Here is a 14,086-nt window from a genome sequence, read left to right on the forward strand (position 1 = left end):
AGATTTCTACATTTTCACCCGTATTCTGCGCTTAAGGTAAGTTGAACGTCATCTTGACTAAGAGCTTTCATTGGGCGGAACGCTGACGGCTCCGCGTTTCAACCCTCTTGACTAAGAGACCTGATTAGCGAGATCAGATAGAGTTCGAATGACGTAAATTGCAACTTCAGTCATGTTTTCCATATACTCTCAACAGTACTCAAAAGATTGAAATTTATTTTGTCTTTGCTATTTTCCCCATTATTTGCCAAAAAGCCTCGTGCTGGAGCTGTTGCTGTTCTAGATACAGCTGTAGCGAAATTAGGCTTAGCGGATAACGAAATTTATACGAGGCAGCAACGCGATCCGTTTGAACTTCCAAATAGAGTTTTTAACACAATATCGAGTGCCGAAAGACGATGTAAGTAACTTGTGCGAAATATTAAAGAATTGGACAAGCAGTATGTTGAACAGGATGTTCTAGCTGCTCTGATGTTTTATGGCTCTGGTTAGTTTCAACGAATATTAGCAAGTAGCTACGAAAAAGTGATGAGCCAACCATCTGTCAGTGTGGCAACAGGAAGAGTAAGTGAAGCAATTATAGCTAGAATGTGTGCATTTCCCACACAACCAGAGTACGTTGAAGAAACCAAAGTACGTGCAAATGACTTTATTCAACATATAATACACTAATTCTGAGTTTTACTTTTCAGAGGTAATTCTTGAGTATGTACGTTGAACCGTACACATGTCAATTATTCCATCAGTGTACAAATAGTCTGCGATAATCATCTGAAAATTATTAACCTTTTTGCTGGCTGGCCAGGCTGCATCCATGACTCATTTATTTGGTGTCACTCGGGTATGTTCTGAGATTTCGTGCATAATAGAATGCCTGTGGGATATATGCTGGGTGATGTGACTCTGTGTTATGACTCCATTTCTAAACCCTAACACTCCAAACGAGGTTGAATTTAACATACGCGACAAGCGAGGTATTCCATAACTTTCGCCAAAATAGTTCCCAAACGTTTATACATTTATTAAAGGGAGGTGTATGCCATCGTAGCAAGCAAATCCTGGATTTCTCTAACATCTCGACAAATATGCTTATCAACTTCCACGAAGTCGTCCATCACACTGCCCAGCATTTGTTTCAGAGGAAGTTTCTTTGATGGTGGCTCTAGAAGTAGGAAATGGTTAAGAGTCAAGTGGAAGTTTCCCTACCTCCAACTGATGAAGGCCAAGCGGCCAGTTCTCAAATCAGTCTTGTAGTGGTTATCAATATCGTTCATCTTAGCAGGTAGTTCTCATGAATCAATGGCAAAAGATATTTGTTACTAATGGATTTCAACTTACCAGTAGACGCTGCTTCTTTGTTGATTGGAAGAGGACTTGGAATCGTCTCTCCATCGTGATCAAAGAAAATATATGCAATGGAGCTCTAATGACTTTCTTCACCTTGTTCGTTCAAAGCCGTATCAGCGGAAGGAACAACCTCACTGGACCCGGATTCGCAACTTATGTCATGGGCCACAGCATTAAACAAATCCAGGAAGTTGGTGACTGAATAACCATTGCTGCCCCCGGATAAAGATGTTTTGTCAATTAAGTGCCTTACATTCGAAGTGCAGGGAAAAATTTCAACTCCCCAAACTGCGCAGGGACAGTGGTACTCCTTTGAAAGACATTCTAATATTACAAGGTGTTCAGATCTTTTGGAGAAAGATATTTCTAGTCATTGCTGTGCGTTATTCATTGAAAGAATGGGTTTTAGGGGGGTATGTGTTAAAAAAAATTCTATTAATTTCTCGCATGTTTGTTATTTTCTTTAATTTATTCAATTTCATATTTACTTGGAATTTTATCATATTTTGATTCTGGAATATTGTGCTTTTTTTGACATCTGATATGTTTTTGGTTGGCCTTTTCAATGACTTAACCTATTGGGTTTTACATATGTTTTAATTTCGGTACTCATTTTGGTTACATTTTGGGCTACCTAAGTAGCTAGCTATTTCTTTGGAACTATGAATTGCTAAGCATGAATTGCATGTTGGTAACCTATTGTTAATTAGTATATTAGATTTTTAATGGTCGTACTCGTTACTTCCAGAAGGAACTGGTGTCTCTTGGGGAAGAGTGGAAACGATACTCCCTGGTATCCCTTAATTTATATGTGACGTTAGTTACGAAAGGGCTAATGCTCTCCTCCGTTGGAGTTAATTCAGGCACATCCGATGAAGATCGTCCATCTGTTTCTCGCAACTTCACAGTAACATTAGCAGCTTTGTCCTAATTTTTTCAGGCTGTCTGTTGTTTCGTCCAACTTAATTATCACAGTTGGTGATGATGTCCCCTAATTCAGATTAAGCGGATGTTATAGCCCCTCCATTATGGCTTCTCAATGCAGCAAACCCATCATCCTCCATCTTTGATACAAGCAGGGTCGTGCAGAGGTTTGCTGGGCCCCCGGGGCTCAAGATACTGGTGGGCCCTTTGATTTGCATCCCCTTCGACCCTGGATTGTTTTCCCTAGATCTCTAAATTTATTTTCGCAGGTCTTCCCCCTTGATGTTTTTCAGTGGGCCCCCTTTCTGTACCTCAGGGGCCCTTTTCAGTTGGGCCCCGGGGATTTCCCCCCTCTGTACGGCCCTAGGTGCAAGTACTTCGATTTCTTCATGATTGTTTTCTTTCTTGACTTAGGCCCCATAGGAAATAGTAATAAAACAAGATTTTTTTATTATCACAGCAAAATTTATTAAAGAAGAAATTTGTATGTCATACTGGCTTTAAATACCAAGTGTTATACCATAAATAGAAATAAGAATCATTGTTTCATTTTAATATTGTATTTTATGCCTATGATTTCATTGAATTAAATTAATGGTAATTGGATGAATATTAGCACCATTATTATATGTAAATTCTAAATCCTATGAAAATTGCAATTAAACATTAGTCATGCCGGCTGCAGCATGTGAAATTTCATGTGTTTAGAGACTTACGTAACAGGTGGCGGAAAATATTAAAGTTCGAGATGATTTGCATAGATGGCAGTAAAATTACGTTTGTAGGTCACGCTATAGATGGCAGTCAAATTACGTTTGTAGGTCAAGCTGTAGATGGCAGTCAAATCAAGGTCAAATTACGTTTGGCGGTCACGCTGTAGATGGCAGTATTTGTTTTTGGGTTTTTTCTCCAAATAGATGGCACTTTATTATGAGCTTTGAGTTATGCTCAAATAGATGGCAATGAAATATTTCTTCCGGCAAACGCGTAACATGTGACTTTGACTCACTCAGATCCCGCTAATCAGGTCTCTAAGTCAAGAGGGGTGAAACGCGGGGGTCGTCAGCGTTCCGCCCAATGAAAGCTCTTAGTCAAGATGACGTTCAACTTACCTTAAGCGCAGAATACGGGTGATCGTCTGTTTACTGACTAAAGATTAACATTTAGCACAAAAATGTCGATTACCTCTCTAATTAAATTACTGGCTAAGAGATCTTGGTACAGAGATATACTATATTTTTTGTGGCACTCGTATTCAATTTCTATAAATTTCATTAGCCACACTGAAAAATAGTTTTTGAGTAATGTTGTGCTATCGCCTATGACATATTCATTTTTTGTTATATGTGAAATATATTGAAAGTTTACTTATAGCTAGAATAACTTTGGTTATATTGGCAAAGGGTTTAAAATTTACATTATAGATCCAGTAATCTATTTCTTTTAGTTTAAAATCCTTGTTAAAATGGTTTATTAAAAATGCAATCGTTTTTAAAAAATCTAAAACTATCGGACATTCAATGTACATATGACCTGCTGCGGTGGGCCAATCTATCCTCTATACCAACCTAAATTCCATCTGCAACAAACTCTATGGTCTCCGCGCTTATGTTGAAGTCCACCAGCCCTTCGTCGTTGAAGTTACAGAAACCAAGGCTGATGACTCCATCTCCTCTTTCGAAATGTTCAACCCGTATTTTACTGTCTATCGAAAAGACAGGAATAGGCATGGTGGGGGTGTCTGCCTTGCTGTCAGTTCAGCCTTCAAATCATACCCCATAGATCTCAAGAAAGCAGTGGAAGCCGTGGCAGTGAGAATCAATACTGGCTCGACTTGCCTCTGCATTTGCTGCATCTACCGCCCTCCATCTGCTAAACCTACGTACACGAAGCACCTCAACGATCTAGTCACCCGCTTGGCCACCATCTCCTCCGATCTCCTGCTTATCGGCAATTTTAACTTCCCTTCAATCAATTGGAGCACCCTCACGAGCTCCTCCTCGGAAGCTACCAGTTTCATCCTCACCACTCTCGCTGCTAACCTCGCCCAGATTGTCAAGGAACCAACCAGGGAAAATGAGTCGGGCGGTAACGTCCTAGACCTTGTGCTGGTCTCTGATGCAAATCTCATTGACCACATTGATCATCTCCCTGGTATTGCCGATCATGATTTCCTTTCATTGACTGTTCGTAAATTGAGCGCACCCCCAAGCAAGCCCCCGCGCCTTGTTCACAACTTCAATAAGGCTGACTACCCTGCCATCTCTTCGGACATATCCCTAGTGTCTATGACCCAAGCCTTCTCTGTCCATGATGCCTGGGACACAATCAAGACCGCCATAAACACTGCGATCCTCGCTCACGTTCCCACGAAACAACTGTCCTCTCGGCGAAACCTGCCGTGGGTCGGTCAGTCTCTCCGGCGACTCTTGCGTCTAACGAAGCGTCGCTACAATAGGGCGCGAAAATATCCGTCCGCAAGTAACCAGCAAAACTTCTCCCGTCACCATTCCATTGTCAAATTTGCTCTCCGTGCAGCCCGTACTCACCACATGGACCGGGTGGCATCAGACCTCACTTCCAACAGACGACAGTTTTACCAGCTTGTCTCCCAGAAAAACAAGTCACCGGGTATCCCCGATCTAAATGGACCGGAGGGTGTCCTCACTGGCGCTGGGGCTAAAGCTACGCTGCTGGCCAATACCTTTCAAAGCACATTCCCAGTTCACACCTTTGAAACGGTTCCTATTATACCCTCCCGAGCCCCGGTGATGCCTCCAATTATTTACACGATACAGGGTGTGCAAAGTCTGCTGCAGAAAGGCAAACCCTCTAAAGCTGCGGGCCCTGATGATATTCCGGCCAACGTTTTGAAAAACTGTGCCGTGGCTCTGGCTGCTCCCCTGACGCAGCTCTTCCAACTCTCTTATGACTCGGGGAGTATCCCGGACGACTGGCGATCCGCAAATGTGACCCCAGTTCCCTAAGGGGGAGATAAAACTGATCCATCCGAATATCGCCCGATTGCGCTACTCTCCCTAGTGCTCAAGACCGATGAACACATCGTAGCCTCTACGATAACCTCCCACCTTACAGCCCATGACATCCTACAACCGTACCAACACGGCTTCCGTAGCGGCTTTAGTACGGAAACTCAACTTCTCTGCTGCATTGAGGCTTGGTCCGTCGGTCTTGAACAGACTGGCCGAGTCGACATTATCTTCCTGGATTTCCGTAAAGCCTTCGACTCTGTCTCTCATGAACTCCTAAAAACCAAGCTCCACTCCTATGGAATCCGTGGCAATACCCTGCTTCGGCTGTCCTCCTACCTGGAATAGGCGTTTTCGAGTGGTAATTCCAGGGTCTGATTGGCTTCCGGCGGCCTCCGGTGTCCCCCAGGGCTCCGTACTTGGCCCCCTCTTGTTCGTCATTTTCATCAACGACATAGGGGATAACATCATTTCCCAGCTGTATATATTCGCCGACGATGTAGCGCTCTCTCGGACTATCTACACCTCCATAGATGTCAGCACCCTCCAAGATGATCTCAATCGTATCAAATGTTGGAGTGACACAAACAGACTGCCCCTAAATACCGCCAAATGCTCTGTCCTCTCCCTCCATCGATCGGGCCAACTAGCCCACTCTCCGAGCTATACTTTGGGCGATACTGAGCTTAAAGCTGTTATATTACAAAAATATCTTGGGGTAACCATAACTTCCACCCTCGATTGGAAACCTCACATCTCGGCTGTCTCCTCCAGGGCCGCGCGTGCCCTCGGCTTCGTCCGACGTCATCTCGCCCATTGCTCCTTCCAGACAAAAACCCTAGCCATCAAAACTTATGTCCTCCCCATTCTGGAATACTGCTCCGCGGTCTGGTCCCCTCACACCGCCAGTGGCATGCACTCCATTGAAACCATTCAACGAAAATCCCTCCGTTTTGTTGCCAGCATCGGCTTTTCCTGGAGTACCAGCATGACCCGTGTCATGAAAAACTTCCGGTGGGACTCCCTCTCCGATCGCCGCCGCGTCAAGCGCCTCATACTAGTCAACAGTATTGTTCACCGCTCAAATGGCGCCCTCACTCCTCTTACGTCTGCCATCTCGTCTTGGCGTCGTAAACCACGAGGTACTAAATCCGCGGCCCTCATCCTCCCTGGTTTCCGCATCTCTGTTCGGCGGCACTCCTTCCTCCCTTCTTCAATACGTGACTGGACCTCCCTCCCGGACTTTCTAAAGTTACTGCCGAACCCCAAAGAGTTCCGTAAAGAACTTACTGTGTTCCTAGGACTCTATAATTAATTAATGTGTATTGCCTTTACCCTCCGTGGTATAAAGTTCCTCTACTCCTGTACATATTTTTCCACTGTATATATTTTTCTCCGCTGTCTAAACGTGATGGGTCTTTGACGTTTTGTTTTGCAATAAACGAACTTAAGAACTTAAGAACCAATTTCATAGCCACAAAACGGGCATTCTGGCTTTAAACCATATAATTTTGATGCTAATACTGGAGTTATGACAAAACTGTATAACAGCCGCCAAAGAATATTACTCTCGTGGTATATAAATGAATTGTTCCATATAATTTAACATGAGGGGGGTTGGAATTTTCGAGCTTTTCAGCTACTATTTTGAGCGGTTTGTTTTTGTGAAAGTCTGGCACTGGGTTTAAAAAAATTTGGAGTTTTGAGTTTTCTACATTTACTATTAGTTCCGCACTATTTTCTTCAAATTGTAATTCTACATGAAAGTTTAAATGTTTTGGTTCTCCAAAGTTTTCTTTCTCAAAGAACTCTAACGAGAAAACACGCGCGAGGTCGTCATTTATCATATCCGCTTGTCTTCTTAAGGCTCTTGTAGTTGCGGCACTGAAATTTCTCCCCTCTTCTGAGAAAACGAAACCGTGCTTTTCTACATTGAAAATATCTCTGAAGAACTGTAGGCCCTCCGATTTCCATTTTGGATGATAGATAGGAAGGCGCAAGAATGGGCACTTCCAAATCGGGAAATTTAATAAGCTTGCTAGATTAGTCGGTTTAGCCAGCGTAATAGGAAGTGAGTTCCAAAAACTAAAGAGTCCTTGGTAATATTTAGGTAAGTGATCAAGAGACAGATCAAAATTTTTAAAGCTAAAAACATCGAAATCCATTTTCATGGGATTTGTCGATTTTAAGTAAAATAGGAGAAAATCAAGCTCGATGGTATGGCCCTTGAATTCCAAAGACCTCCTCAGTTTGGTGAAAGCGAATTTATTCCATTGTGTTAGTAGGGTTTGTAATCCGAAACCACCTTCGCGAGTCTTCAGCGTTTCAATTTTTGGTCTACACCAATGTTTGTTTTCTCCGTGCCAAACTACTTCTAAGCATTTATTTTGAATTTCTTCGGATATAGCGTTTGGAGTGTTCGTGTGAGGTAACAAATAGAAATATTTACTCTGGACTGTATTACAAATTTGCGCTCTCGCTTTATATGATAAGTGGGGCGCTACTCGTTTTACGTTTTCCAGTGACGTATAGATGTCGCCGGATATCTTTTCAGAGGATTCACTCCAAAAATTATTGTCCGTTGAAAACACTAGACCCAGAATTTTTATTGATCTATTGCTCCAATATATTCCCAAAGGAGCGTCTTTCCGACTCTTCCACGGTCCAACCCAGAGACCATTGCTCTTTTCCAGATTGAACTTCGCATTGCTTGCCCTACCGTATTTTAAACATTCGGATTTTATTACGTTGAAGCCATTTTAGGATGTTACAAAATTGTTTGAATCATCAGCAAACGCCTGGACAACAAGAGGACGTGACAAAAAAGGTAAATTTATCGCGTATATTTCTAAATTTTTTCTTAGATGACCCAGAAAAGGCTCCGAGGATAGGTTAAAAAGGTACGATGAGAGGGGATCACCTTGTCTTATTCCTCTTAATATCTTAAATTTAGCCGTAATAACGTTGTTTAATTTGACTCTCGCTTCGGCTGTTGAATAAGTTCTAATTATGAAATTGGAGATTGTTGGTCCCAAGCCTATGCGGTTGAGAATTTTGAATAAGTACTGGTGATTTACCCTATCGAAAGCTTTAACTTGGTCCAAAGAGACTATAGCCAATGGAATATTCCTGTTTTCGAAGTATTGAATAATATTTCAAACTATGGTTATATTAGAACTTATACTCCGCCCAGGAATGCTAGACGTCTGATCTTCATTGATTATTTATCGTATTCGATTACCCAGAACCTTCGCGAAGATCTTATAATCGGCATTCAATAATGAGATGGGACGCCAGTTTTTCAAGAGTTTAGGATCGCCTTGTTTAAAGATTAGGATAATTATAGCCATGGTAAAGGAACTTGGGATTTGGTCTAGTTTCGTGATAGATAAAAACATTTGAAAAATAATTTGACCGATTTCTGGCAAAAAATGTTGGTAAAACTCATTCGTGGGTCCGTCTTGTCCCGGTGATTTGCGCTTGGTTACGTTTTTAACTACTATATCGAACTCGTTTTTTCCTAAATCGGCATTGCATTGTTTACTATCTTCATATGATAGTTTTGGTAAGATCTCGTGGTAATTATTTTCTAGATCCACTGGTTCGCAACAAAATAAATCTTGGTAATAATTTCGTACTTCGTTTACAACCTCTTTATTGTTGGCTGTCTCCGTACCATCTCTTTTTATAACACTATTTGTTGATACCTTTAAAACTTTCCTCCAGAACGAGGCGCTCTCACGGGTAATTTTTTGACAATGTAAAATCTATTTTAGCTCTAATAATAATTCCTTCCGCTTTTTTATTTTCTAGTTGCTTAAATTCTTCTACTAATATCTCTTTTTCATTTTCAGGTAAAGGTGGATTTACGGATAGTTTCTTCTGTATTTGTAAAATCTCATCAAACATTTTTTTCGAGCTGCGATAGGTATTATCTTTACATAGGCCTTTGATTAAATATTTGGTCTTTAACCACCAGGGTAGTACATCTTCGGACTTATTTAGAAATGATTTAACTTGGTTCTTCCAAAAATATAAAAAATATCTTCGAAACTTTTATCACGTAATAGCGAGTTATTGAAACACCAGGTATCACTTAGCCTGGTATTCCAATTTTCAGCTTTGATCTGAAGTTCTAGAAAGACAGGTAGGTGGTCTGAGTTAGATCCGCCATACTTGAGAAAAATTCTTTTAACTAAAGGGATAAGAGATCGCGAGACGTAGAATCTACACTGAGAGAAATTTATATTGTATGAATTACAGAAAATATCTGTCAAACCATCATTCCAGAAATGTTCCGATTTTTTTACAGACATTTCCGAAATAAAGTTTTACAGTAACAAACTTTTTTTTTAACAGATAAAAACAAAATTTTCACTTACAGATTAATTATGTAAAAATTACAGTTATTTGTATTGTAAATTTCACAGAACAAATATGTTAAATAAAAATGTAACGTTTTTTTTTAAAAAATCATTGTTCTGTACATATTAAAGAATGTTTTGTTTTAAAAACTGAACAACTTGTGTTTCTATAAAACATACTTCTGTAAATTTGGCATACCGTTCTGTAGGACAAACTGAACAACTTGTGTTCATATAAAACGTAGTTCTGTAAATATCGCATACCGTTCTGTAGGACAAACTGAACAACTTGTGTTTTTATTTAACGTACTTCTGTAAATGTGGCATACCGTTCTGTATGACAAACGGAACAACTTGTGTTTTTATTTAACGTACTTCTGTAAATATGGCATACCGCTCTGTAGGACAAACTGAAAAACTTGTGTTCATATAAAACGTACTTCTGTAAATATGTTATACATTTCTGTAGAAACTGAACCACTGGTTTTTATAAAACGTACTTCTGTAAATATGTCATACCGTTCTGTAGTACGTCTTGCAAAAAACGGAATTCCGTACACATTACAGATTATTTCGGTAGAAAACACTTAGCCCATATTTTCTGAAATACTCTGAATTCGGTTTTTTAAGGAAACTTCTTTTGAAAAATGGACTTTCCGTTGTGATAAAAAAAACTAAATTCTACAAATATTACAAAATATATTCATGAGCCAATTTCCCAAAATAACTACCGGGTTTTATTTTTAATTCATATCCAATCATATTGGGATATTTTGTTTATCATAACAAGGACCTTTACGTTTATAACCTCTTTCGGATTCTCTGGATTTATCTTGGCGATGCATCTTAGTTTCTATAATATTGAAAAGAAAATTAGTTAAACCTTGCCCTCAATAATTTATGTTTAGTGGTAGAGTTAGCCCGCATTCAAAGAAAGGACTTATTATACAAGAAAATATTATTCCCTCAAAATGTTAATCCGAGAATAATAATAATAATAACTTAATAATTTCATATAATTCACGGCACAACTTGTTCTCTCAATAAAGCCCCACTTTTTCCCCGGATCCCGAAGTATGTTGGAAGAACTCGAAAATGATTTGTCAAAAAACTTCCAAAATATTAGAAAATAAATCAATATTATTGTAGTTCAGTCCAAAAGAAATAATTTCAAATAATGTCATCTTCACGAGTTCTACTACAGTCGAACTATGGTCCCCAGAAAGCTTAATATGGTTTGAACACTCTTTGCGTCTATGTCCGTCACGTGTTCTACTGCACCCATTCCCATATAGTAAAATTTAGTCAACGGTTTAACTTAATACAATAGGTGTTTCAATAAAATAATAAATAATAATTAATTAAGCTTGGTTTTAAATTAGAGCCTCACCACCTAAGTTCCAGTCTACGTCACTATTTACATTCCTAACATCAAAACTGGAACATTAAAATCGTATAACTTTAACTTACGCTGCTGGCGCTAAAGGTCGCGGGAATATCTGGGCTTTGTAAACTCGCATCGAAACATTTTCTGTTCTCATTCATTACCACGTATATATTACAGCCGTGTCTATTTTTGAACCGTTTCCGTGCGAAAATAGTCCTCGGTTATTTAAGCCCGTACCCGTTTGCCGATCCAAAATAGGCTAAATAGCCGCTACCAGGGGGCCTATTCTTGTCTTGGCGATACGCATGTCGTTATGGCGGAATCGATAAAATATCGCCATAACGACATCGACCGGCGAAAACCGTATTCTTGTCTCCAAAACTCACTTCGACATCGCCGTATCGCCAGCGAATTATAACGACAGGGCTGGGGATGTCGGAATCGTGTTTCTTTGTCGTTATGACGTCATTTTTCGCTTCGAATCGCGGTATTTTCAAAATGGCTGCTTTACAGCTCGCATGTTTTGAGTTTTAGCGTCTGTCAGAAATGGAAGAAACGAAGAGAGAGTTCTAAGAGATAGATCAAAAGCTTTTGAACTTTCGGAAAATTAGTTTAGAAGTTTATTTCACCTAGATAAGTATTTAGTAATAGAGATTTGTGAGCATCTAAAAGCGACGTTAGAGTCAAACGCGTCTAACGTAAGAGTTACGGATCTCCCTGTAGATTCAAAGGTGAGCCATGAATTTAAGAATTAAAGTTCGTAATTATTAGCGTTTTAATAATTATATGGTTCATTAGGCGTTAGTGGCTGTTCGATTTTGTGCTTACCAGAAAGCAGCTAGTTGACAAAGATTTGTTTCTTGATGTCAGTCGGGCCACGGTCAGTCGCTGTCTGCATCAAGAAACCGATGCAATAAATAGCATTTTAATGCCAAAATGGATAAAATTTCCACTGAGTAAAGGGAAGCCACAAAGTTGAGGTAATTATCAAATCTTCTCATAGCAGATAAATATTAATTTAACAATGCGTATAGATTTATGGAGAAGACCAGATTTCCCGGGGGCCATTGCTGCAATAGATTGTACGCACATTGCAAATGTTGCTTCAAATTATCGTGAACATTTGTACATTAACAGGAAAGGATACCATTCCTTAAACGTGCAATTGGTAAGCTTCATTTATATATCTAAATAATATACATGTACATTCAAAAATTTACATAGTTTTTATAGGTTTGCGATTGTGACATGGTAATTTTGAATGTCAAAGCCAAGTTTCCTGGGCGTACTCATGATGCCCACATATACAAGGCATCAATGGTTTCAAGATATCTTTGAAAAAAGTTACCTAGCAACCAAGAACTCTAGAGATCATTCCTAAGGTAAGTTTTGAGTATTAACTTCTCAATATAAAGGTAAGTATGAGGGTGTATAGGTAACAGAAAAACAACTATTTTTCTTTTCAAAACTTTATTAGTGAAATTGTAAAAGATTCTTCAAAATAAAAAATTTGAAATTTTCACTTACTTTGTTTTAAAACTAAGCATATGAAACTCAAATAGTTTTTACAATACAAATTCCCCTTTGAGAACTAGCTATATGGCACCAAGTTTCCAACTGATCTTCCATTATCTTAGTTTGCTTATCAAGATTTGAATTTATTTTATCAAGAAATTGTTGAGCCCTTGCATATGGCCCTGTTGCCTTTGTTGGTTGCGACCTTAAACGGTTTAAGCCAAATTATCTTTTCCAAATTTTAAATATTTTTAAAGTAAATGATTTTCTACTTACCTCGTGCAGCTGAAGAAATATTTTTACCTTGGGAGTGATTAGAACCAAAGAATATAAAGCCCCAGGAATGGAAGGATTGATATTATTGGCCGCGTGTTTTGGCCAAGCTAGAAACTTCCGGCAAAGCAAATCAGAGTAACTGGAAACGGTTACCGCAACCAGGTCTCTCTTTGAAAACGAGAGGTGCAAAAGTTCCACTAGACGGAGCTACACCTTCCTCTCCTGGGGCTTTATATTCATTGTTAGAACTCACAGACGCTACTGGTAAACTATGATTAAATCTTGGAGATCTGCGGGAATGGGAGCCAGTGGGAGAAGAATGGGCGATAGTGACTGAATATGGAGGAGCCATTGTTGAAGAAGCTGCGGGACTTTGATCTAAAGTAGCCAATGCCGCATCCATTTTCTTCAATTATCTGTTGTTAAAATCAAGAAATGTTACCATGAAATGTATTCATGAAAGAATACTTACCCCAAAACCAGCTTCTGGTACTTCGTAGTGGCCAAATGTACCCCCTAGGCCGCTCAATAAACGAGAGCTGCCCAGCATTTGCTCGACCTTCCTCAGTTGTCTTAGTTCTAGTTTGGGAAGTTCCAGTCAGCCAAACTCTGGAACATTTATGCATAAGTAATAGAAGTAACAGTATTTCTATTCCAAAACAATTACTGCACCTCCAGTACGGTCCACAACAAGCATTAAGCCTTTGGACAAGACTAATGCACATCACGGTGTACTGTACGCCTCGTTTGTACAGTTTGCATCAAACTTACGGCTAACGAAACGTTCATTAGCCTCCATGTATTCTAAAATTAAAACCTTTAGATTTCCGCAGAATTTTGTGGCGCGACTCAATGTTATTTTAAAAAAAAACTACCAACGAAGAACAAAAATGACAACTGCGAAAACGTAAACAAACGCAAAAATATTACAGCAGCCGACATAAATAAATAAGTGCGATTCGTATTGGACGATTAGAGGGGCACGTCACCGGATGTTGACGTCACAACTCGCCTGGCGGTATTTTCGTTTTTACGACATTTCTGATAGCGACAGGGGGACAAGAATAAGGTTCCAAGCGAATGTCGTTATCTCGAATGTCGGTATGGCGAAGTGATAAGGCGGAATCGTTATGTCGTAACCGAGACAAGAATAGGCCCCCTGGCCTTTCGGCAAACGGACCTAAATAGCCGGACACCGTTTAAAACAGACACTACGGTATATTACCTTTAATACTACTTTTATGTTAATCAAAATAAATAAATAATATTAACTATTAAAAATA

General features: G+C 39.6%; 1 protein-coding gene and 2 long non-coding RNA genes across 3 annotated transcripts; 2 read left to right on the forward strand and 1 right to left on the reverse strand.

The window, feature by feature from the left end:
• The first annotated feature begins 1,124 nt into the window (after window positions 1–1,124).
• LOC149945473 (uncharacterized) lies at window positions 1,125–1,549 on the forward strand. The gene is made up of 2 exons (XM_090175590.1): window positions 1,125–1,282; window positions 1,342–1,549. The coding sequence occupies exons 1-2, from the start codon at window positions 1,176–1,178 to the stop codon at window positions 1,547–1,549; spliced, it is 315 nt and encodes a 104-aa protein (XP_090031716.1). The 5' UTR covers window positions 1,125–1,175.
• Window positions 1,550–11,605: 10,056 nt separating this feature from the next.
• Window positions 11,606–12,136, forward strand: LOC149945474 (uncharacterized). The gene is made up of 3 exons (XR_016480982.1): window positions 11,606–11,743; window positions 11,811–11,992; window positions 12,047–12,136. It is a non-coding gene; the product is annotated as an uncharacterized LOC149945474 (long non-coding RNA).
• A 437-nt stretch (window positions 12,137–12,573) lies between these two features.
• LOC149945475 (uncharacterized) lies at window positions 12,574–13,678 on the reverse strand. The gene is made up of 4 exons (XR_016480981.1): window positions 13,476–13,678; window positions 13,276–13,412; window positions 12,804–13,219; window positions 12,574–12,732 (listed from the first exon to the last, which is right to left on the reverse strand). It is a non-coding gene; the product is annotated as an uncharacterized LOC149945475 (long non-coding RNA).
• Window positions 13,679–14,086: the final 408 nt, after the last annotated feature.

The sequence above is a fragment of the Leiobunum rupestre genome, chromosome 5 (assembly GCF_980474605.1).
Source record: "Leiobunum rupestre chromosome 5, qqLeiRupe1.1.hap1, whole genome shotgun sequence".
Taxonomy (NCBI): Eukaryota; Metazoa; Arthropoda; class Arachnida; order Opiliones; family Sclerosomatidae; genus Leiobunum; species Leiobunum rupestre.

Bases quoted from the DNA above. Each gene is read 5' to 3' on its own strand.
- LOC149945473 (XM_090175590.1), top strand. From the start codon at position 1,176: ATGGTTAAGAGTCAAGTGGAAGTTTCCCTACCTCCAACTGATGAAGGC. The intron at 1,283-1,341 runs GTAGTTCTCATG...TCAACTTACCAG, and splicing joins AATATCGTTCATCTTAGCAG to TAGACGCTGCTTCTTTGTTG.